Source organism: Monomorium pharaonis, chromosome 4 (assembly GCF_013373865.1).
Source record: "Monomorium pharaonis isolate MP-MQ-018 chromosome 4, ASM1337386v2, whole genome shotgun sequence".
Classification (NCBI taxonomy): domain Eukaryota; kingdom Metazoa; phylum Arthropoda; class Insecta; order Hymenoptera; family Formicidae; genus Monomorium; species Monomorium pharaonis.
Window position 1 is genome coordinate 7,924,197 of NC_050470.1, and position 26,554 is coordinate 7,950,750.

The 26,554-nt window shown below is 37.5% G+C and overlaps 1 protein-coding gene and 1 long non-coding RNA gene across 2 annotated transcripts in view; one reads left to right on the forward strand and one right to left on the reverse strand.

The window, feature by feature from the left end:
* LOC105837623 (lachesin) overlaps positions 1 to 6,973 on the forward strand; it is a 137,852-nt gene extending 130,879 nt beyond the window's left edge. Inside the window, exon 9 of the mRNA XM_012682548.3 lies at positions 596 to 6,973. Within this exon, the coding sequence (XP_012538002.1) occupies positions 596 to 849 (254 nt within the window). The 3' untranslated portion in view covers positions 850 to 6,973. The remainder of the gene's footprint in view (positions 1 to 595) is intronic.
* The window catches only part of LOC114253963, a 136,681-nt gene that overhangs the window by 89,977 nt on the left and 20,150 nt on the right, over positions 1 to 26,554 (reverse strand). Inside the window, exon 3 of the long non-coding RNA XR_003625386.2 lies at positions 6,230 to 6,497. This is a non-coding gene — a long non-coding RNA (uncharacterized LOC114253963). The remainder of the gene's footprint in view (positions 1 to 6,229; positions 6,498 to 26,554) is intronic.

Consider the following 26,554-nt stretch of genomic DNA (forward strand, 5'->3'; position numbering starts at 1 on the left):
GATTCGTTTTCCATTGCGCGCAACACGATGGCATCGCACGAAATTTCAAAACGGAATTCTCACTTCAATTTTATTCGCCTCGCGTGTGTCGAACGACGCCAAGCGTAAAAACATCGCGCGATACTTCCCATCGAGGTTCCGCACATGCGGAAAAAAATGATATCTACTCATACCGGATCGCGCAGACTACTGGCTGACCACAGTTGAAATAATGTTTCAACGATCGTGCCTTGAATTCGATAGCGAAGAAACTGCAAGCTTGGCGCTCTCTCTCTCATTGCACGTGCGTAACAGGAGTATCGACAACTCTAACGTTCCTCACATCGACTCGACAACTTGTTGTAAAAAGATCGTTTAATCCTCCCGTTCATTTAACACTCTTTCTATCTTTTCCTGCAACAACAACAACAACAACAGGATCCAAAATAGGATTAAAAACAAAAAAATGGGACAGATGGCTTGGAGAATATCAAACAGGGTTTAAATCCTGAACGTTTAAATAGTCCATGAAATTCTAGAACTTCTATGATAACATAATAATTAACACTACTCCAAAAGAATACTGATGTGACTTTTCCCCTCTTGTTGTGCGTAGATATGGAGCTACCTAAACATCCCAAAAAGACCGGCGACCGGCGATCAGACGACGACGGGAGCGACTCGATCGGTGATCGCGATCACAGATTAAACCACGTGCATCAAGGATCCCTGAGGGAAACGGGATCGACCCTGGAACCAGCTTTCGACGCGGACGACAATTCAGCGTCCACAACGTCGAGAGACAACGCGCCGCCGGCGATGATCGGTGTCGTCTTGATCGTGCTGCACCACTTGCTCGCTTCGACGTAAGATAGACGTAACCTATTTGCCCTTAAATGCAAACTACGTTTACCGCAAACTCGGTTCGCTAACCCAAGGAGACTACGAGACAGCGGCAAAGTAGCTCCGTCGCCTCGCGTTCCCGGCAATCCACGACATTACTGCCGAATCTCGATATCGATAGACGTTGATACTGACGGAATGTTAATCACGTTAATCACAGTGTTTTGCACGATTACTGTGCGTCGTATTACTTCACGATGAAGGAATACAAAAATATTACAAGGCTCACCATTAAATCGCGTTGAATGAAATTTCTCTGCAGAAAGTCAGAGGGTAAATTGACACGGACAACTCGGCTATTATTTCAATCCTTTGCGTGATAACTTTTCGCCGGCCCAATTCCCTTCGAGTGAAAAACACAATTATGTTTTCATTATTTATTTTTGTCATAATAAACGACAGATTAAAATTACTAATGCGGATTCGGAGTCTCTATCAGTGTTGGCTCTATGCGATAATTAAATACTGTCGGTTCATATGTTGATGATGAAGAAAAATTCATTTCATAAAATTCATATGTGTGATATGCGAGAACGTATGTTAGTAATAATAATGTCCACATTCACACAAAAATACCGGAAACTTGAGCTTAAAGCTTAAAAAGAATATCAAATTAACGAGCAATATGTTAAATTAAGTCATTCATAATGCAATGCGAGACTGAACAAGTTAACTGTTAGCGCACGACAGTGCAATATGGATGACTTTTATATTTAAAGAAGATATTTTTAGTAAATTAGTCGATTTTCCTGTTTCAATTTCATCTCCTATAATGCCAGGCATACGAGGACACATATATAATATATAAAATACATGCTTCCTATTTTGAAGTCTATCATTTTACATTTAACAATTTAGAAGGCGGAAAATAGATTCGTTCCTCTTTTCGTGAAATTATAAATGTTATAATTTAGCCCTTAGTATTACTTCATTAGTAAATTAATCTTGCACCTGAAAAAATTGGCTACTTAATATATGTTCCAAAAAATTGTTTTCCTTTTTCATTATTCGCATTCTTTAGGATCGATATTATTTACATTTCACAAAAAGACCGCGATTTCTTTTATATAAAAGCCGTCCATATTTCGTATGGTATCGATCCAACGTGGCCGTTCTTCCGTTCAATGCTCGTTTAAATTAACAGCCAAGCGAATATCGACGAAACGTTAACGGCAGACCGAAGATCGTGAAATTTTGTCCCCGTCGTCATTGAAAGATACGGTTGCTGCGATTATCCATCTACGGCTTAACAAGATATCTCGTTAGCATCTCCACACCACGAATGACATAATTATTAAATCGCCAGCTTTTTTTTTGTAAAGTCGGCACTTCGTGTTCGAAACATCGGATTACGGAGGGAGGTGGTTACACGCGAAATCAATTACACAAATGTCATTTACGTCGAGTGGTCACCGACGCGACGCCGGGAGGAAGTGCTCCGGAGAACGGACTGCCGCGAGCGAGAAATCGCGCGTGTTTAATTAACGCGCGAATTTCCATCGAGCAAATTTCACATTAGACGCGATCGAGCGGAACGAGCCACCGCGTAAGGCATCAACATCTGATCCAGAAGCGTTCGATTGAGGAAGCCGAGGTGCCCGGTCTTCCGCTCGCGTGCGTGAGTTCGCAACTCGTACGCCTCGCATCCTTGGGAAATACAATTTCGCAGTGTATATTCCTTGAATATCTCAACAGGGACTAGGAACGAAAGAGCATCCTTCGGAAATTTTACATCGAACTATAGTCAACATTCACAATTCCAATCGCTTTAAAGACGCTGAGACTTTTCTCGATTGAAAGTTTTCTTTTATACTTTGTGCAGTTTTTATACTTCATGTCACTTATGTTCGATATTTCTCTGAGGGGGAGGGGGGTGCGTTAGCGCGCATGACAGGGCGGTAATTGAAATTTTTCTCATTAACATATTCAGGCGCGAGCAATCGTATGGATATACTTTTATCGGCAATTTCGTTATTAAATGTCTATATCGATCGATCCGCATGACAGAAATGCCTCTCTTTCGGACATCTACAGATGGCATTATTATTCAAGCAACTAGGTAATTTTAATTTCTTCAACACACAACGCCATGACATTTCGTGTGATTTTATTCTTTATATTTATTCTAGTCCTGTGAATATAATGTATTATATTTGAATCAACATCGGTCCAGAATATCCTGTCAAATGAAAGAAGGCTTTCGGTTCTTATGCCACGATAAGAATTTCATAAGAGAGAATTTCATAAGAGATAAATTTCATAAAAGATCCGAAGAGAAATATCGATATATGCTTCGAACAAAAAAAGTAGAAATTAGAAATTTTTTAGATAAAAGGATGCTTTGTAAATAACTAATTGCCAGAGTTCTCGATCGTCAGGATTCAAATCTTGAATTATAAATATTTGGTCGGTATCAAAAGAATCTCCGCATATATCAAGAAATGAGAGTGCGAAACAACCGTAATAAACAAATTACTATTATCCTGTGTCAACAATTACAAATATTATTGAAACTAATCTTATTTCTGCAGAAATTGTAAATTATTTGTATAAAAAATTTTTATAGGAATAACTTATTATTCTCTTTACATAATCTTGAAGTCTATGCTTTCATTCCTTTTTTCAAGTTAAATTTAAGTAAAAGCTCATGTCTCACATTAATATTAGAATTAATTTATAAATAATATTGTAGGTATTTATATAATTCACACTTGTCCAGATTTTCAAAAAATTCGTGGTCCACTAAAAATGCGACGGCTCGGTAAACGATTAGGATATTTTGTACGTAATTTCGACCCCAATTACAACGAGGTGCGCAAATGAAAGCGAAAGTGAGAGATAATTACTCGTCCCGATTAAGAGAAACGTGCCAAATGTTCGCCTTCATTATTCTTTCCTTATTGTAAGACCTTCGTCATTTTATTTAAAACGGCTCATTATAAATATCGGTATTCTAAGGGTCCACATCGCTTATCTCAAGCTCTCAAGTCTAATCTTAGATCCTTATGTTGTTACTTCAATTCACAGGCGGCTTTTCTATAAATGGCATCAATGACAATTTTATTTGTTTTGAGTTGGCGACATTTATGGAGTTCTTACCTAGATCTTGAAAATGTTCATATGAAAACAACAAAGTGACGAAAGAACGATCTATCCATCTTTTTGTATAAATGTATATATACTTTCGAATTAACATTTGTTAATCCATTAGTTAAATCTCAAGTCCTGTAAACTCTGATTTGTTAAGTAGATTAAGGTCCTATAACTTTACTGTAAATTACGATACAAAAAGCTACATTCTCTAGAAAAAAACTTTAGAATCTTATTTCTCGATTTTGACATAAAGGCACTCAGGTCCTTTTACACAAAAGTCGTCCATTTAATAGGACAATGAATAATGTCGGTAGAGAAAGGATGCGGAAGCTTTATAACGACAACACCTTTGCTACCGCTCGTTGTCGACGGCATTGTCAATTATGTTATCCGACAGTCGCGTTGTAGAATGGACGATTAACGCGTTTGGAGGTTAAATATTTTATACTTGTGAAGTACGAAGAATAGGTCCGTCAGCATATAAGCCGTTTTCATAGAGGTATAATACCATATGACAAGGTAAAATGGCTCGTTTCTGATTCCTTCTTTACGTGACATTAAATCAAGTATTATAATTAGTCGTTACATCATCAGTAATTGTACGACTATCGAAAATTTTCAATTATTATAAGAGTTAATAATTTATTCTATGTTTTCGTTGCACGTTTGGATAGACGTTCTTCTTTCCTGTTTTCATAATCGCAATAACATGTTCCCTTTTCTCCCACAATGAATAGAATATATTAAATTTAAAAACATATAAAATAATTCATAAAAATAAACAGAATAAATTAATATAGAAGATTAATCACGAGACTTATCGTCAGATAAGACATAAACAAACTAATATTATATTCATAAAAGTTTACTAAATTTAACTAATTAAACTTTTGTTATTTTTCTTGATTTTGGTTTATTTAACTTATTCGCACACACATTTACATATCTTTAAATGTTGTTAAACCTAATCGCGAATATAAGCTGAACACACAATTATCCGAGTGTTTTGACATCAAAGCTTAAGGAGCTAATTTCTGTACAGTTATCATACTATCAATCGTACAAGTCGTGGAGTGCTATGATGTCGTGACATCGGAAATAGTATCGGTGTCAAACTATCCTGATTGTGAATATATTTCATATTTAATGTCACGTGAAAATGGGTCAAAGCGTCAGCACGATTGTTTCGTTACATTCGCAATTGGGCCTCGTTATAGTCACAATAAGTGGGTGTACATGCCTGTTTTGTGTGCGTGCCTGTGTATGCGTGTACGTGCATGTGTGAGAGAAACATCGCGATGTCTAATTATTAATGAAAAGCGGGAAAACGTCTGTGTGTAGATTGTGTAAATTACGGAATAGGGTTTATTGAATTGTTGATCGTAGGTGTGTTTATATATATATATGCAAGGATTATATTATATATATATATATATATAAATATATATAAATATATCTAAAGCGTAAGTTGAAGTAAGGAAAATAAAAATCAAATCATAATTGAATCGGCCTTTGTGCGTTAGGACGGATAATGCAAGCCTTCGTGGCTCAAAATTATCGACCAGTTCTGTTGATCGATCATTGTTGATTATCGTTTGGAACATTGTTATAGCTGCCAACGTTTTTTAAGGATGAATCGACTATTCGTCATCCCGTAAATCATCTTTATCACGATGAAACGGCAAAAGATAGTTGAGAAATAAGAAAGGTCATACATATAGCATTGCGTTGTGCAGTATATCATTTGACAGTTGAGAAAAAAATAACGCGAAAATATCTCCATTTTAATTCTTAATAATTTGTAATACTTAAAGTGGGTTATATCGAAACAAGGCACATATGAAAAGAACAGAGTGAAATTAATGTTGCAAGAACGTTTTTACTTGAATTTTATCCCTTCAGATGCGTTACGTCAAATCAATGTTTTTAACACAATTTCATTAGACAAATGTCAAAGAGAAGATACGAAAGTAATGTTGAACTATGTTAACTCGTTCGTTAACTCACATTAGTGAATTAGATTTCTTAACGAAATCGTACAGAAGATTTCGATCTGTTCATTTTTATATATGACACATAAAATGTGTAAAAAAAAAACGTAGCATAGAAGAAATTGGTCCATTTTTTAAAATACATCCGAAAATGTTTGCGCGGTTAAAGGGGTTAAGGCGACGCAAGGAGCGAAGGGCGCAAATTGCGTCGCGAGTTAACATATCATTTAATGATTCAAGCATTTCAGTGATGTTTTACTTACATATCGGCGAGTCTCCGTGCGCTTTGATCGTTCTCATGGCTTTCCGAACGTTAGAATTCATCATTATGTGGCGTCGCACACACGAGAGCGCGTAGAAGTACCGATATGTTCTATGCCTTTACTTAAATTGTTAATGTAAAAGTATCGGACATCGAGCTAAATGTGCTGGACAGTAATCGATGCCCGATATTATTGCGAGCGTCGAATATCGATACTTTTAAGCATCCCTACGCATCATATCGCTCCGAGACAGTCCACTTCGTCGTATCTGAAACAATGTAAAAAGTGCTATTTAGTACGATTAGAGTCGAAATGAGAGAGGGAGAGAGAGAGAGAGAGAGAAAAAGAGAACTCGTGCGTACCGATTTCCCTTAGAACTCGATCGCGCTGACTCTTTTAAGGACGAGATAATTAATCCGCGATTCGAAAAAGGGACGGCTAGCCTTTAAGAGGGACGTCTCACGTACGGTGTCCTCGTACGAGTGGCCTGACCTTAATATATTTTGCACTATGTATACATAGATATACAGAATGGCGACCTATCCTCCTCACGAATACCCCTATTGTGAATACTACCGTCTTCGATTCAGCCCTCCGTTCCTCACCCCGCCCTTCCCAAATCCCGTCCTCCTCGAGATGAAAAATGTTTAGTCAACGGCGGCGCATCGCACACTGTACAATAATCTCACGCCCGTGCATATGTTATATAAATACACGATATACGTACGATTAATGATATGCATACCTGTGCGTCGATGTAATTAATTACTGTCCCCCCCCTCCCCTTCTCCCTTAATGTCCCGAGTATGGAACGCAACTTGTACCAAGCCAAGCCATGACTTATCAAAAATTGTCGCCAACGGAGGTATATACATATTATATATATATATATATATATATATATATACATATATATATATAGACAAATAAAGAGACGATTAATGTACATCGTAGTCATTATCTTCATGTCTTACCTCTTAAGTAATTTACAAGTAGATTATCTAAAATTTACCATTACCAGAAAAGAGTAAAGAATTGGTGATAATAATAACTCGATTATTTCTCACGTATGTATTTTAAGTTGGTTAATTATATACGGCAATTCTATTTAATTATAATTTATTGATTTCATGTTATTAACGACAAATCGATATTGCCAAAAAAAATTAATATCTCGCAGTGCGCGAGACTGTGGTCCAGAAGATTGATAGAAGTAATCGATATCCAGCGCGGAGAGAGAGAAATACACAGCATTACTATGTCATTACAAGCACTAGGCAATATGTTCATTACGTTATCGCTGATTACATGACGTTAATCGTGTAGGGAATAAATAATCCGTAGTCGTCAAGGGAACCATTTACCAGTCGATCAAAATTCCGCAGCACGTGGACGTGTACAGACATACGATGATGCGGTAGCCATATAAAGTGTATATGCCATACAATACGATTATGACTGATAATTATTCGATTTAATGAGCTGCTAGAGACGCCAAAATAGTGTTACAGTATTCTCGATTCTGCCGATACGCTATTGTAGAAAGAGAGATAAATTATTTTGCAAGATTAACCTATTTTCCAAGCAAAAGATAATTTTGACAATTTTTACTCAATAATAATATAAGTAAATTATAATTATAAGCTTTCGGGGTTAATATTTTATTAATATGAATACTGTGTTCGTATTTTAATCACATAGTATATGAAATCTTAATATCCAAAATCAGGTAAGTATATAATTAAGAATAATCTTCCTGAAAAATGTAACTAATTATTTAAATAATTACATAACATATCGAATAAGATACCTGTCACTATAGAAAGAGTAAGATTAGAAGTATAAAGTTAGAAGTATAAAACCGCTCTATAGATATCTTATTGAAGATCAAAAGTGAAATATGATATTCAAAGATTTCACTGCTCATGATATAATAATTAAATCACAATGTTGCATACGACATTATTGATTACGAGGAGAGATGACTACCTTTTGATTATAATACGCATCGGTGTAGTGGAACTTTTAATTGTACAAACAATTTATATCACAGAGATGCTAATATCAACTCGTGCACGCATACTCGCGCACGTCCGGCGTATTCAATTTCGATCGGGATTACAATTTCGAATATGACTCTCGTAATTGCGGGGACTAATTAATGACTATTATGAAAATTAATTGGAACGTGACTCCGCGTCGCATATTTTAATGTAGACGATTACGCGTTAGCGTAAAATCGCTAAAAATTCACACTACTATCACACAAATGATACAATAAATTCGCCCTAAAAAATATTTTGCTCACTCTTATTCTCGTGTTTCGCATTGAAGATAAATCGTCATTGCTTTAACATAAAAAAAAAATTATGTCAATTATAATTATTAAAGGGATTACAAATTATTTTTTAATATCCTTGACGAGAAATAAAAAGTACATAAATGATGAAAATAATAAATAAATTAAAATTACTTTCATTATTTTCGATTCTGGACTACGAGTTAATGTAGTTCGAAGTGTACTGCACGAGTGTAATGCAAGACGGGCAACAGATCGTTCGCTCGTTACATCCGAGTGAGCTTCCGAGCGGGCTTTCGAGCTTAGCGCGCAATGACCAAGTAAATTGCAGGTACAGCGTACCTGCGGGCCCTCGATGATTATTCAATTTAATGAGCTATTGTAGACGCCCTCTGGAACGTGACGTTTACACCGCAACCGGTTTCCGGGCCGCGAACGATTGGCCGTTCATGCTCAACGAGTTCGCGGATCGCGCTTCTCTCCTCCTTCCTGTCAATCCTGTTTCTCGCTTCTGCGAACACGCAGGATACGTATAGAAGCGCGAAATCCGCGCGCATACGGCGCTCAGCGCTTAGCGTGCACTCGCGGATTTGCGGCGCCGCACCTCCAGTTAGAATTTCGATGCCGTGTGACAAGCGGCGGAACGCGAACCCATTGATAATTAGTAGACACTTCGAGGCGAATTAATCCACGACGAAACGACGAGCTTCGCGCGGCCGGTCATTAATTAAGGACGACGAGCTCTGCGGGAACGATAAATCTACTCGGCATTCATTACAGCACGGGATACGTGCGCGTATGCGAGATACAAGAGCTTACACTTCTCGGCAAAAATTCACGCGAAACCGTCCAATTTGTAGCAACTTTTTACTTTGCAACTTTAAGTATCTTGATAATGAGGTCTCCAGCTAAGTTACCGTTTAAGCGAGGTCTACTACAAATTAATTGGACAACAAACTTTTGTTACCAATCTACGCCTTTGACGCTTAAGTCTCTGCAAAATCTTTTAAGCTTCTCGATATTAAATACCTCGTCAATTAAACCTGTAAATTCCTGCTAAGGCAACGTCCGATACTTCGATTACTCTTTCTCTCTCTATTTCTTTCTATTTTTCTCTATTTTGTTCTTAGTAAAAAAAATATCTTCTCATTTTCGCGAATATTTTTACAATTATCTTGAAAATAGCGCGCACCTTGATTTTATCGAAATATACTATAACTGAAAAAGAAGGAAACGTTCAGCGCAACCTACGAGTGTGTGCAATGTCTACGATCTATTAGTTCACGTACATAATCGGACATGAGTCCGACGTGATAACCCAAGCTGTTTTCCAAGATCCCGATTGGATCTCGCCAAGGAATCGAATGTACTCGGACAGCCGACGAGGGTGAGCCGCAGGATCCTCTCTCTGGATACGTACATACTAGTCTCATTCTAAGGCGAGTCACGAACGAGCCGGATGGGCCGTAGTTCGGACTCCTCCGAGAAGTCGGCAGAAAAAGGGTTGCCTCGTTAATCCAGATCAGCGAGAAAACGCCGAGAAGGGTGACCGTAGCTACGTAGCGTGAAGGCCAAGTGCTGATAGTAAGGCGAACGCCGAAGAAAGGATGAAGAAGGCAGGGCTTTTCGAACGTCGATGGTGGCGAACGGCACGAAAGAAAGAGGGAGAAAGAGAGAGAGAGAGAGAGAGAGAAATGCAGAGAAGGGATGAGGCGGCAGATTGGAGAGGGTGGATACCGTTAGAGGATGAAATGGCAGGGAAAGGGCGGACTGATATTGTAAGTGGCTGCGAATCCTTTATAACTGAGAGAGAACTCTCGCGGGCTGAGCGGGGCGAGCTTGGAATTTTTGATGTAGTAGCGGGCAGATATGAATATCGGAAAGTTTCCAAAGGAATTCCGCAGGGTCGCGAAGCGGACGGGGGTTGCGATGGGATCGGGAGAGAAGCCGAGGAGCCGAGGAAGCAGCCAGCGGCAAGCAGAGACGATGCTGCACACGCTGCTACGCCAGGAACACAGCGCCAACTTTGAGAAATTGCTGAGAAACCGATAAACTTCGCAGCGGACAAACAACGATTTGAACGGATACACGGATTTCGATATCAAAATAATATCGCGCGTGCATAGCCTCGGATCATCCAGATAAAGTATTATCACTGTGATTGCAGTTAAATCGTAAGAGCTCTCTTGACATTTTTAGAAAAACAAAATACTATAAGTATAATGATTAGATATAAGCCCACGTTGTCTATATAATATATATAACCTAAAGATTTTTTATTTTAACCATTAGAGAGAGAAGAGAAACGGAGAAAGAAAGATAAAGAGAGAGATTTTTTACAAAATAATTTACTATATGCTTTCAGATTTAAAAATGATCATGAAATGTAAATGCACGTTCATATAAAATTTAAAAAATAATTGCATTGTTTTTTTTTTTCATTTTTTAAATAAAACAAATTTTTTAAATATTTATTCCTGCATACGAATAAATGTATTATTTTTAAATCATTAAATCATGGCCAAATGTTGAAAAACATGTTAATAAACATGTTAAATTCGTTTTATATTAAATAACATGTGTTAGTTTCCTTTTTCAAAGTTATCAATGGAATTTGTATGATTCACATAAATTCACATCGTAGTTTAAATAGCATTATTATTGGCTTCAACGTTTCTCTATAGAAAATCGTTTTGTGTAAACGTTTATATCGTTTATCGCGTAGCAGTTTTGGCATCCAAACTATGTTTATATTAAACTTTTGCATTTCTAGGTACATAATCTTTCTATCAGAAATATTTAATCATTATTTTGCAAATGATTCCGCGCAAGATATTATCGTTCTCGTGGATGTATCAGACGCTCTTCAAATACTTTATCGGTATATTGAGGAAGTTTCCCCTAAGGATATAATCAACTCTTATCGATTGTATTCAGTGTGCGCATCGACGGAATAAAGGAAAACTTTGACGCCGTCAATTATGCGTGTAAGCCGGTATTGTTTTAAGTATATTCCTGCAAGCAAAATCAGTTCTTGCGAAACACTCTCAAACTTGATGCTAATGACCGGCAACAAAACAATAAGAAACTAGAAGATAATTAAAAATTTAATTCCTAATATTTGCAAAACCAGTAATACAATTTCCCGAAACAGAAATTATGGTATACAAGTCTCCTCAGCAATATTATTAATAAAATAAGAAGTATAAAATATGTTTTCTTTATTTAACAGTCATTAAAATATATGGTATTTGTTAATATTTTACACATTAAGATAAAGATAATATGTATGAAGATAATGAATCAATAAATTCCTTGTTGGGATATACAATAAATATGTTGTGTAAAGAGAGCCTCCAATATAGATCGCAGACATAGTTCAACGTCCTATGTTCCGAGCCAAGCAAGAGGCTGTGTCTATCGATATCATTGTAAATGGATATCCATAGAGACGATCGCATCAAAGATGACCCGGACACGAAGTAATTTTCCGGAATTCAAGCTGATGTACAGGCTCAGAGAGCAAGAGCGATTCCTTTAAAGGTACACGACTGCTTCAATGAACGATATTTTAGAATTTATTTGCACAGTATTGTAATTGATGTTTGCACAGTATTATAATTGATGTTTGCACAGTATTATAAATAATTCGAAAGCACACGTTAAAATTGTTATTCGTATTGATAAGTATAGTTTTTCTATATAACAAGAATAACCTTTTTTTAAATTTCTTGTAAATCTAGATCTGAATGTCAACCGAAAAGCGATATTTTTATAGATACATTCTTTTACGTATCGGATTAGATTTTTAATTTTTGTGCTCCATAAACATATCATTCCTTTAAATATTCCTTTAAATTACGTTTCTTCTATTCAAATTATGTCTACAAATAAAATATATCTTTTTAAAAATAGAACTGGACAATCAACAAAATTTGTATTTAATTTATATCACATGTTCCATGGATCAAAATAATATGCGCCAAATTTTTGTGTTAAAATAAACATATTAATATATTAAAAAGTAACACAAATATTATGTAAAAATCAACACAAATGTAACATTTTGATACAATTTAAAAACAAATTGTAGAACAATAAATTTAACGTATAATATATTATCAAATACATTTTATTCATTTTATTACGTTTCAAAATAATATTATTTCTATGCTATTTGTTTATTTATGTATCTATAATTTAGCATTTCTTTTACTATTAAAAAATGTTAAATATTAATTTAATGCACACACAAACAAAATATTTAAATATATATTTAAAATTATCGATATTACATCAAATTAAAATTCGGAAATATTAAAAATTCAATACCGGTTCAAAGACCGGTTAGATATAAATAATATTTTGCTGTATATGAGATAACTAATCGTCTCCGTCTTTGCGTTTTTTTTTCGCCAATAATATCAAAAATACTAATGAAAAAAAAATTGAAAAGAGAACAAGACCGTGACATTTGTTCGCGTTACCCTTGGATATTACAATTTCTGAATTGGAGTATTTTTTCTATTAAGGTTAAACTAAAAATTTTTCCGTTACTCGATATTTGCGGTCTCGCTTGTTTTCTTCATAAAACGGATCCACTCATCCACATCACGCATCGTTATAAACTCGAGCATCAGATATCATATAACGCAGCTACGGTGATGCGACCACGTGTATAATTGCACGCGACGTCGATGCTTAGTGCGAAATAATTCCGGCTTCATATTTCGTGTTTCCGCTTTCTCTCGCGGTAACGTTGATGAAACTTTTTATATTTCATCTAACGGTCTGCAATAAGGGACTGTGTAGTTTTTACAGTAGCGTATTGTATTTACATATACAAGTTTCCATTTTGCCGAATGCGTTCAATGTATACTAAGTGGAATTATTTTGATACAGTCGGTTGTTTAACTATTCAAGTTATAATAAATGGTAATAATATTAACTATCTATATGATTAAAATGAAAAAAATAAGAAGAACAGGAAAGAGAAAAAAAAAAAAAAATGATAACAAATGTGTCAGCATATAATCATTGCAATCAAACATATAAAATTATAGAATACTATACTATAATATTTCATTATTATTAATATGAGCATAATTAAAATATATAATTTTAGTATTATTTTAGGAAAAATATTTAAAAAATACGTCCACAAAAAAATATTACAAAGAGAAGAGTATATTATGAAAAAGATAATTTGGAGTATAAATTAGGATACGAGAGAAACAACGGAATAAGCTTTGTGTAATTCCCCGTGGAGAGCAATAAACGTACATTCGTATGATTGGAATGAGAAGCGACTTCGGAAGATCTCTTGCTACGATATCGCGAAGCAAGACTCCGGTAAAGAACTCTACGTCGCATCGAGGCCGCTAATCCTACGGATGTAAGGATTATGCGACTATAAAATTATACAGTCATTGTAATTCATTCTTAATGTTTATTCCGCACTCACGATCCGTGATCTGTTCCGTATGCTAAGCGTGGAGTTCGGTATTTATCGGCACGGCGCAAGGTTGTTGCAGGTATTACGGTGCACGGTGCACGTACTACCTGAAGAGCCCGGGCAAGGTAAAGAGCAGCGAAGCGAGCTGCGCGCTCTATCGCGAATCTTACCGCGCGTGTAAACTCATAAAGCGTAAAGCACAGTAACCAGACCGGCGTCGTGACGTACCTTAAGACCCCCGGCAGAGTAAAGGGTAATAATGTCTCGCGCGCGGCGCTTCGTTTTTACGCCCCAACTGCGCTTCGAATTGCCAACCTTTGAAACAGACTTGAGTCCATTGAACCTGTCTGAGGTCTCTTAATTCAGGAAAGATATTACGATTGTCGGCTAATCGTGCGTATCTGTAAGCCACCATCTTAAATTCGCTGAGGGTAACGGAGATAGCTCCCGTGTATCCACAATCTGATACACGTCCCATACATTGGAATAGCTTTCAATCAACCGGTTCGTCATGCTAAACGCGCGCGTCCCCATGCGTTGTGATGCATCATCGATACGAAAGGCGGCGTTCGCTGATTACAGCCGCGCTTCGAATTTCTGGCCGGAGCTAGGGAGGAGGGAGGGGGAGGGAGGCGCGATAGTGGGATACATATTATGCAAATATGTTTGCGCTACCTCCGCTGTTGTGAAATAATGTCCACGGCCACTGGACGGCGGTCAGCCTAGTGGCCGAGTGCCGATAGCGTTATTATATTATTTCGCTAATGTTATTGCTGTGTGTTATGTGCGGAGTCCAATTAATATAATGCGGACGGGCGGACCGCCGTTTGATCGGATTTGCGCGGGCCTTTGATGCGGCATCCAGCCTGAAATCGACCGCCCGATGATAAAATTGATTAATGTCGCTGCCCTGCCCTTCCTGGGGCAGGCCGAGTGACTCGGGTCTCGTGAACACATACCGCAAGGGATGCATCAGCCCTGGTGAGCGGCGTGGATGACGGTGAAGCGTCACAAGACGTATCGCAAATGTAAAATCAAAATTTACTTCGGCCGCGTGCAACCCTATTAGCGAGAGGAACAGCACGGATAAAACACAATGTTCTCATTATTACGCTTCCGTCCCAGTTTCCAAATTGCGCACGCGGCACACGCGGCGGCGAATTAACACGCATGAATCTTAATGCTCGGGAAAAGTGTCAACGCTTACAATTAGCTACCGAAAGCGCGAGGTCGAAGAAAAGCGTTTCCGATAGCGAATTCCGAGCGAATCGCGAACTCGACGGAGAAATGCCTCTATGCCGAAGTGGGGACCTCGTAAAAGAAAACCTAAAAATCCGCCGGAAAGTTTGTTTGTTTCCAAAGTGAAGCGGAAGGGAATGGGGGAATATTCCCCACGTCCGCGGACTTTCCCTTCCGACGGCGGCGGCGCGAATTTCAGAGATCGAACACGTCAAACTTTGAATAACGAACCAGCTGCTAATGAGCGCCGTTCATTGTGCCCGGAATGCGTTGCCCGCGCGCGCAAATCCCTGGGCGATATTAAATATTTGATCAATATCCCCCGATCGCGCGCGGCGCATTGGCCGCGTCGCCGTCGCTCGCTTGCGATCGGTTATCCGATTACTTTGCAATCGGTTTTATCCGCAAATGGAATCGAAGATCGCCGCGGCAAGTCGGCGATTAAAAGCTCGTTCGCCCGTGCGTGCGAACGTATTAAAGCTCGCAAACCGATAAGCGAGCCTCGCGCACCGCCGGTTGTCTTTTAATTAACAAGTCGGCGTTCCTACTCGTAACAAAAAAAAAAAAAAAGCGCGAGCGCGCTTTTCGCCGGCATGATGTTCCCCGTTTTATTACGTGTTTCAATAGTTCCATGGATTTGCGTGCTATTTTAATTCCAATTAAAATGCGATTTTGCGTTTGTCCGCCTTTCTTGAACCGTTTCTTCGCTCGACAGTGTAAGTCAAAATCACTCTAATTAAATTAAGTCTGTCAAATGAAAATTTCCAGTTAGACATGTCTTAACAAAGTTGTTCATTGACATCTTATATAAGTGGAACGACGTGACATATGTGAAAAGACTCGCTATTAAATTAAATAAACGACTCTTATATTATTTGTCACAAAATTTGATCTTGCACAACTTTCGAATGTCAAATCCGACAATATCGCCGCTAACGACCATAATTCAAACGCATCCCCGGGACCCAAGTTCTTAACGAGCTCGCGTTTCTTAATGATCTTAAAATCGCGTGCATTCAGAGGGATAATTGCGAAACGCGCATTTCCCGGGGAATCCCCTTTTTCGCTGCGCTCCTCTCCCGATTTTTTCCTTCCTCGATTCTTACTCGCCGCGCGACTCGCGATTAGCATTCGCAGTGTCCGCAGCCGCGCGCCACCGCTCGCTCGTCTCTCGTTGCTTATAATCCTCCTCTTACTCATTCATGGCAAACGATGCCCGTCGAGGACAACGACACTGGCGACTGTCGACGTCGCCGTCGAGATCGCAGCGCGACAAGTAGCCGAGACAGGAGAACGAGTTGGCGGGTGGAGCAACAGAGACAGAGACCCGCGCGGCAGACGGATGTGTATGTGTGTGTACGTGTGTGTGTGTGTGTGGGTTTTAATTATTTCCACGAGATGAGATTTCGCCACGGCGACTAGTATTGAGCGTTAGTCCGGTGTAAATTCCGGGATCCCGGGCTAATCGGCATAATTCCACGGAATCCGTAATGGACTTTGGGAATGGGCGCCCGGTAGGACATTGGACCGGCAACGTTCACCCCCCCCCCCCCCCGCCTCTACCTCAATCCCCTCTCGACAGAGTCGTTTTATCCATTGAGTATCTGTACGCACAGTATTTATGTAGTGCGGCATGTATAAGCTTTCATTGGAGTTTGCCAAAAAGTTTTACGTTTACAGGAAGCGTTGTCCCAAAATATAAAAAAAACTAACAAAGAAAATGTAACGTTACTTATAAGACATAGCAGATGGATTAATCTTAATTTAATAGAAATTTTACTTAATTTTGTTTTACAATGCATCAATTTTCAATTGCTCTAAAAGAAATCAAATATGAATATGTAAATGTAAAAAAGTTATCTCTCCGTAGAAAATCTTAAAGAAAGTCATAATTCCTTGTCTTCCCGTAGCATCTCTCGTTTCATCTCGTCACGTGTCCCTTTCATCGCCCTTTCGATACTCCGTGTGCATGCATATGTGCGCGAGTATATGCTACCCTCCTCTCTCCATTCGTTCCACACGGCAAATTAGATCTTTCCGCTATCCGTTGACCAACTGTAAAGAGCTTAATGCAATAGATTAACTGTCCAGAAAATCTGACCAAGCGCGATCGAATTTTGCCCATTATATTTCATCGCAAACTCCTTCGTAATTGTAAATCCTTTCGGCGCATATTGGCGAAGAATACCGGGAAGAGTTATCTACGCGCTCAGGACTTGCGATATGAAAGTACAGACAAAATTTTGAGAAAATCGATTGCGCTAATTTACTTAGACAAAATCGATTGCTCTACGCTATTTATAATTAATGAGAGAAATTAAATTACAATTAACTAAATAATAAAAAGTATAAATATTTAGCTGTGCGGAAAATAAGGTATATTTGTCTTCCTTTATGAAAATCTATAACGTTAAAAATCATTAATTAATTATTCTGTTTATTTAATGTCAATCTTTGTTGTCTTATGGAAAAATTAAATGCTATATTTAACGATAGAACCTATTTATAAGTATGTTTTAATTAAGCTTTATTAAATATCTTTATATAAACTTCCAACATCATGAAAGACTATTATTAATAGAGTAAACTAATCTGAGATAGAGAGAATTTAATCGTGTTCCACGAATAACTGACAAATCATTTGCGCTATGAGCGTTATCGCGGATATAGCGCAACTAACTGGTTAACTCCTCCCTCTTATTTACCCACTAAACCAATTGAGTCATTCACTCAATCTATCTCTCGCTTATTTTTTTAATTATTGATTGATATTTGCAGAGTTATTATTAAAATTGATAATATATTATTGTCATTTTTTAAAAGCATTATACAGATACATTTTACAAAGTAAAAATGAATTAATAAATAAATTTTTAGCTTTTACGAAAACGTCATGTTAATTAATGACTTGAAATAATAAATAAAACTCTCAAATTTAAAGATATTTATTCAGTCATTTAAGTTATCTCATAAATAATCTCATCTTTCTACAAAATGTCAATCACAATTGTTTGATAAAAGCAATGAATAAAATAAATTCCTCGTGAAATTTAAAGCTATTTTTAAAGCAATTTTAATTCTGTTATTCGGACATTGTAAATGTGAACCTTCCTAAGATTGCAGGATTTAATCTGAAATATCTGTCATATGCGGGAATCCATGAAAATTGAAACGTGAATTACGAATCTGATTGAAGTGTCCAATGATCTGATGGAACAGCAGATTTCGATAGAGCGTTGCCTATACCTCTAATGTCCCATTAACTATATGCACGATTACAGGGGATTACATGCAGGATGCATCGAGAGGGAGAGCGATATCCTGCGAATAATTCGATGTCGCATTACTACCATTCCACCTGCGCGTCCCTTGTGGTTAGATTGCTACAGGCAGGTAACAGATGGCCTGTATCCTAAGGTATTTTATGTATGTGTAGTCATATCAACAAAACGAGCACGGCCAAAAAATACAAAAATAATTTCAATAAAAAAAAAGCGGTTCAGTATATGAATTTAAACTTTTATTTAAAAATTTAAAATATTTCAGATTTTAAGATATCGTCAAAAATCTTACTGTCTTTCACAGTATTGGATACAAATTTGTGTATTTGTGTGTGAGTAAATAAATAATATCCAAACTTTTATGTTCCGCTGTAGTAGCGCGTGCTTGCAAGCGACTGGTTTCCGAACGAATAGACGAACACACCGCAAGGAAGGAGCATGAGAGAGAAAGACGGAGACTTGGACAAGCAGCAGCCGACTTGGACAGTTCGACCGGTGGCGTTCAATGCTAATGAAATTCCGCCGGTCGCTTTCATAGATTGTGCAGTCGGCCGAAGCGACTGCCGGTTTGGCATGAGCGCGGACGTCAATGAATGGTCGCGCCGGGACTATCGGAATAAACGATAAAACTGCCTCGAGAACGGCACGTGCGCGCGCGAAGGAGCAGAAATTAATAGCGAGAATTTAATTATTTTATCTGCGTCAGAATGTAAAAAACGAATTTCTCTGTAAATGCAGATACCTACGATATTTCACTGTGTTTGTATAAAATCAGATTTTCTAGTTTTACACAGCTTTTTACATAGTAAAAAACTTTTTGTATGTGTTAAAACTGTCCTCGTTAACATTTTTAAGCAGAATTTGTTAAATACTCGCATTAATTTGACGCATTAATGTGATCGTTATTTGAATACTCTGTGTTAAATAAATATTTAACATTTACTAGTATTAAATAATAATTAAGAATAAATAACATAAAAATAATGTAATTTTGAAATTGGATATATTTTCCTATTGTAAATTCTGAAATAAATAAATAAAATATACGTATTTATATAAATGTTAATTTTACTGTAGAAATATGCTTCTGCAATTTGCTTCCAAAATGTTAATGTTTTTTTTATGTAATATTGATTTGCTATTTTTTAACATATTACCTTGTATTTAATTTAAAAATTTTTTATTGTATATGCACTCGATTGTTTATTAAGTATTTCCTTTTCTTTTTTTAGATTTTATAAAATTTTAAAATTACCGATGAAAAAATAAACAAAGGACAAATAGCGGTTTAATAGTCAGTAAAAAAAATAATGACCGAATAAAAATAATTTCACGAGAATATTTTCAAAGGGCAGGAATATCTCTGAAGAGTATAGAATGATGTAGATTCCACGGAATTTTCTACCGAAACGTAACTCTGATAATTCGAGTTTGCTCGCGAGGATGTCGTGCGAATTGTGAAAGTTAATGAAAGAGATCGATGATATATATGTACGAGGAGTCAATGGAGAAGCGAAGAGGGCACAATCCGATCGACAACCGAGTCGAACTTTTAACCGGATAAATGAAAGGAACTGACGGAAAGAATCGTAGGATTTAATAAACATTCCCGGATGGTAATCGGCCGCCGGCAGTAGCCGGGCTCTCTCTCTCTCCCTCTCTCTGTTCCGCGAACGGTTTTCCCGGACGAACTCAGATTCCAGGGTAGATTAAACCCGCCGGAGATATCCCGCCGCCGTCGTCGATAAGTGGCTTTAACTTTCAGAAGCTGTTCATAGTTCAGTGCGTACGTAATGAAGATTCGCAAGAAAGTCGAGGTGGGAGACGAAATCACGGCGAGCGAAGTCACAGTGACGCATTCGCGAATAATAAAAGTTCTCTCGCGCGGACGGTGGATTCGATCAATTATATTGTATGATCTTATTAGTTCGTAAGAGTTTTCCCAATGCGTGATCATCTAGAAAAAGGACAACATTTGATTCTTTCACCCTCAAAGATTGCGACTATCGTAATTGCGACAGTCTCGTTACATTTTCTTATCGATTTGATTTATTAAACATTTTTTAATAATTGTTGCAGTTGGAATCTCTTTGAATTATAATATTTAGCATTAAATAGTATGTTACATTTTCGCATAATTGCAAGCTCGACATAATCAGCTTTATAGTCGCAAGATTGGTTTCACCTAATGCTACCAACTATGCTGGAAAATGAGATATTTTGACGCGCATAATTATTCAGTGTGTCGGATTTTTAGATAAATTCAAGCGGTCTTAAATCCTATTCATTATATTATATTGCTCGCGCTGTTTGACATTCACTCTTAGTCAACATAAAACATTAACGCTAACTTTTTATAGAGATATCATACGGAGGAAAAGTGTATTATACAAAAAAATTTATTAATGTCATCAATAAGATTAATTTTTTTTCAACGACTTGGATAATAAGCTACACTTTGATCGTAAACTTGACCGATCATCTGTTGCCGTTTGTTGAAATTAACGCAGTACGATTAAATCAACAAGAACGATTGTTACGATAGCGTTACGCCACCCTTTATGTCAAACCATTTGACATTGCCACAGAGAACCATTAGCCATGACATCGCGCACGATTTCGACAATCTTGGGCCCGTTCGCCTTCCTCTTGTAAAGGGCTTTGTAGACCAATCGTGTATCCATGACGGGAAACTGCAAGCGGAAAGGGGGCAGAGGAATAGAGAGAGAGAGAGAGAGAGAGAGAGAGAGAGCTGGCATGCAACAATTGTTGTATACGTATGTACACATATAGTCATGTCAGACATTTACACAGTCACACAAGCCGAAGCGACAGCGCAGGACGGGTCTTTGACGTGTTACTGTTACAGCAAAATGTCCCCTTTGTGCACACGCGAATATGACCGGCATGCATACCAGTCAGCGTAACGGTAATAGACCGGTTGGCGGGCTTTGTAAAATAAATAAATCTTCGAAAGATGCAATTGTTAAGCGTCGCTTATTTGACGCGTGTTCAAAATGGCAATATATCTCAATTGTCTTTTCACTGCAAATGTTCATTTTTAATTGAAATTTTGTAAAAAAACTTGATTCTCTCTCTTAATTTCTCTCTCTCTCTCTCTCTCTCTCTCTCTCTCTCTCTCTCTCTTTCTCTCTCTCTCAAAGCCACAAATAAAACTTAACAAGGTCTGCAATTGCGAAATGTAAAGTATTTAACATATTTGTGTGTGGGAATCATGATATAGAAGTTGTTTAATGTATCAACGTGGAAGTTAGAGAATGTGTAAAATAGTAAATTTATTTGTTTACACGGAGATATATTTTGCAAAGCATCGCCGGCAACTTCCTCAAATTTGGTTTCGTATTTGAAATTCAAATTGCACGCGTTATCAAATTTGTGTGTATCGTATCTATATAGATATATAACTTGGCAAATCTCAATTATAAAAATATTTGACCATAAATCTACGACATAATGGCATGGGGGAGAATTTCCGTTTCATTGCAATATCTCTGAAATATCGTTCGACAAATTTTTCGACGCTGAATCGAGCAACAGCGATACAGTAACGCGAGTACACAAATCGCGCATTCATATCAAATAAACTGAAAGCAATTTTTATCGGCCGCGTAATCGATGGTCACCCTCGCTCGCTCGCGTTGATTACTTAATCCTTCACAAAGCCATAGCGACAATCGCGATAAATTTTCCTTCACACACAGAGTTATTAATTTAATTTATGTATCTTGTATCAATGTAATATTTCATATTAAACGTCATCGACGTTTTATTTAAATAATATGTTAAATATCGTCTCTTAAAATATGTAGCTGATTGTGTAATTTTTAATACCGTATATATTATTAACTATGCGTGCTGTTATATATATAATAATATACATATATAATATTATATATAATAATAAGTTTTATCCATAAAAATATTTTTCGTTTTCTCTCACCTAAAAATCATTAAAATTTAAAAACGTTATTGTATTTCAACTAAAACATTAAATTTTTTATACACAGAAAATTGATTGTAACTCTTATTTGCCTATTTCTTATTCAAAGTTATTCTTTATTGATAAACTTTGCATAACAGATTAATATTTTCTAACGTTCTCATATAATTCCGTTTAGTTTTTAATTAACAAGGTTGAATAGCGTGAATGAACTTCTTATAAAATCGAAAGTGCAACCATTTACTGAAATACATTCGATTATTCGTTATGCGCGCAACATCTATATTACTGCCAGTAGCGTAACCCTGCAATTTATCAGACCGAGAGTTACCTCGTTTTAATTGATCGTACAACAGTGATGAAAACACTGCAAATTTTTATCTTGTTCAATACAAAATTAATCAAGTCTTATCACAGTAATCTTTATAGTAACTAAAACATAAAAAATTATAAAACAAGTTTTACACATACACATATGTATGGAAATTTACTGAAAATACGTAGAAGGTACGTTAATATTAATTTTTTATGTACTAATACAAAGATCTGCCTCTCAGGATTAAAAACTATTAATTTTTCCGTGTCATCTACATACACTGAGAAAAGTATTTGATATTTGTAATTGCAATTAAATGTCAAAATAATAATTGTGACTATTTTTTTTATCATTACAGTAACAATAATCGTAAAAATTATTTTAATTCTTATATCCAATCCTTATAATTATCCAACTCTTATAATTATCTTATATCCAATTATACAGAAAATACACAAATAATTTTCAGCGTAGCAACGACAAACAGAATCACGGAATGAATGATATCCAACCAATGCCTGATAAATAAGTACTGCCGACGTAAAATCTGCTTACGCCACTGGCCACGCAGCGGCCGGTCCTCGGTGCTTTCCCACAGCCAAACCTCACGCTTGTGTATAATTCACCGCTGGCTGCATAGCCGTGCCCCGGGTATATCCATATCCCATTTGTATTCGGTATTACGCGCGCATGGATCGCACGGGAAATCGCGTACCTATTTCCGGCAATATCATATCCGTCACGCGGCCGACGCGACGCGACGCGACGCCCGGCGTGAAACGTTGGCCGCTGCGGCCGCCGTTCGTGCTCGCGAATTCCGCGCGATTGTGCGCGCTGCCAAACGTGACGGAAAACACCTGGTCCGCTCGCAAGGGAAACACAAGAGAAGGGAGAGAGAAAAAGTGACCGATAGCCACGCTGCAATCTTTTTGCGGTCGGAATCGATGTGTCATTTCGCGATCGACGTTCCGCGATTGTTGGCCCCGTCGACCTCGTAACGCAAACCACACGGTCGTGTGGAATATGGAAGGTATTTCAACTCGCTTCATATTCTTGCGATTTTAATGAAAAATCTTCTTATTTTGTACGGCGACAATGTACGGTAATTAATTCCGAATGACTGACACTGAATATATTATCTCATGTAACGTAATTTATTGTATAGTCAAAATAGATCTGAAAATTCAGAACTGACGATAATCCATTTTTCAGAATTTAAAATGGCATTAACGCTTATCTGCAAATTTGCGTGAGGATTCAAATAAGCTATACGAAAATGCATACTGTAATATAATATGCAGCAACAATTCTTACTTTGACAAGTAAAATTTGTTAATTTGATAAGTTTTATTTAGGAGTTTATTCTGTTTATTCATGATAACTCTTTTAATTTCCAAATAGAAGTTTGAGAAACAGGGCATCTCTCCCTTAATGACTTGTCTTTCATTATTAAGTAGTATAAGCAGTGCCTGAAGTCAGACGCGATAAATCAGAAACTCGCGAGCGTTAAATGAACCAGATTTCGCGCGCTCTCTGACATCGTGCATCTTTCGACATCGCCGAGAATATGCAAGAGCGACGAATTGATTCAAACGCGACGATTTACGCAAACGGATGACGAAATGCACGGCGACCGGCGCGGGCGCGGGCGCGTCGAATTTCAAACGTCAATCGCCCAAGTCGACACGGCGAACGTTTTGAGAGACAGACATTTAACACGTTGACTTCTATGGCTTTGGTACGAACTGTTTCAAGCGCACACAACGGCGCAGCCTGATTTCGTCTTTTCGACGACATAAAGCACGGCGCGATCGCGCACGCATTGGAGTCTCAATCCGTCGATTACAAAAGCGTCAAAGTCCGTCGACAAGTCTTTGATGACAATCCGCGAACCATTGGGCCGTGATTAGCTTTCATTAGTGCGCGCATTGCGATGTGTAACATGCGATATCGATGTCATCGTAATTCCATTGTCGCGTTGATCGATTTCCAATGCGGCTTGATTATTCGCATTTAACAGAATTTAGGATGTGACGCGCAAAAGGTTCCTCTTATGTGAGAAAGAAATAATTCAGGCTTACCCTGAATGCATAAATTATCATATCGGAATATTATTGCGCGGCGCAGTTAAAGGGAATGGAACGATGGAAAAATAAGATATAGGATCCATCAAAGAGATGGAAGTTTCTCTCGCGTAATATTGGAATTAGCAAAAGTTGTAATTCCCCGGACTTATCGGGGCAACATTATTCATGAATTATGCAGACAATCTTGTAAAGGCTCTAACTATGTAGCGGACGAGTAATTTTAAGTTTTAACGGGGGTTGCGCCATGCTACACTTAGCTAGAATAAAGAATGCATGGATTACGTTTCAAACGGAATTCGTACTTCCGGGGACTACGGTGGAGAGTTTCTACAATACAAAAAAAAATGATACTTTGTTAACACATTTTTTTTTTCTTTGCTAACCGTAATTTCTATTTCCTCCTTAACCTTTCTTCCAAGAAAATCACATCTTTTAATAATATAACGTAAGAAATAAATTATGTAAATATTATTTCTTTTTTAAACGATAATTAAGACATTTTTTTGTGAGATGCTGCATTGCAGTTTTTATGTATATTTATCTACGTACATAGAGTTTTCGTAATAACAATCACATTTTCTTTTCTTCATCTCTCTTTAGGCGTGCACTGCGAGAAAGTGAAATTGCGAGAAAGAAATAACGCCAATAACGTGAAACTCCAATCGTTTGCGACGCTATCAGAATTCTATCAGGTGAGAGTTTCAGCGTAACAACAATTTCCAGTTACGCGCGATGCTCCTACGAAGGAAACGTATACGCACACGTGCAAGGAGCGCCATTGCGAGAACGCCCGTTCCGGAAACTGCATAACGAAGAAGTAGTTGAATATTGGTATCAATGGGACAGATATGAGGGTTTACATACGTTCCACGTGCCCTCGTCCAATCTCCTTTATGCCCTCCCGGTTTCACGAACTGTCTCGCCTTGTCAATCGATACCAACACACATGGGTAACACGTACGCGCGCATATATCCTGAAACTCACGTAGCGATCGTACCCAACGTCTGATCTGTCGTGCAGAATTCGCTTACGGCCTAGTCGAGCCGACTGTTCTCAAAAGGGCGTGACACAACGTTCAGTCATCTCCGGGGCCCTGTGTCCCCGAATCCGCCATAAATACTCCAAAAGGAAAAACTTCTTTCTTTTATGTCAAGACTGGGACTCCCGTTGCGGTCGTCCTCGGCTGCCACCGAGGTATAAGGGTGCCTTAGTGCCGATAGAGACCACTGACGATAAAGGGACGAGGTTGTCTGACGTTATAGCCCTTGTCTATCCACCATTCGACATGGTCGGTCATCTCTTACCAAGACGTCTTGTCCCCGGAACGTCTCAAGAATCGAGGAACATAAACCAGAACAACTGTTATTTTATTGCTATTCCAAAAAAGATATCGTAACCTTATGTAGTTGTGTTATAAAAGAGCTCATCTTGCAATTTCATATTTATTATTTAGTTTCTATTTTAACTTAAAAAAAAAAACATTTTTCAGAAGAAAAAATATTGTATAAATAATTCTCTTAAAGATTTTTGGACATATTTTTGTGCTAGTATTTTTGCAACTTTTTTTGTAATTAATTTCATAAAATTAAATTAATAGAACTTATAGAAACATAAAAGTTTTGGATGTTAATTATAATATAATAACAGAGCTCATGAAATATTGTATAAAACCTCAATAAATTTACG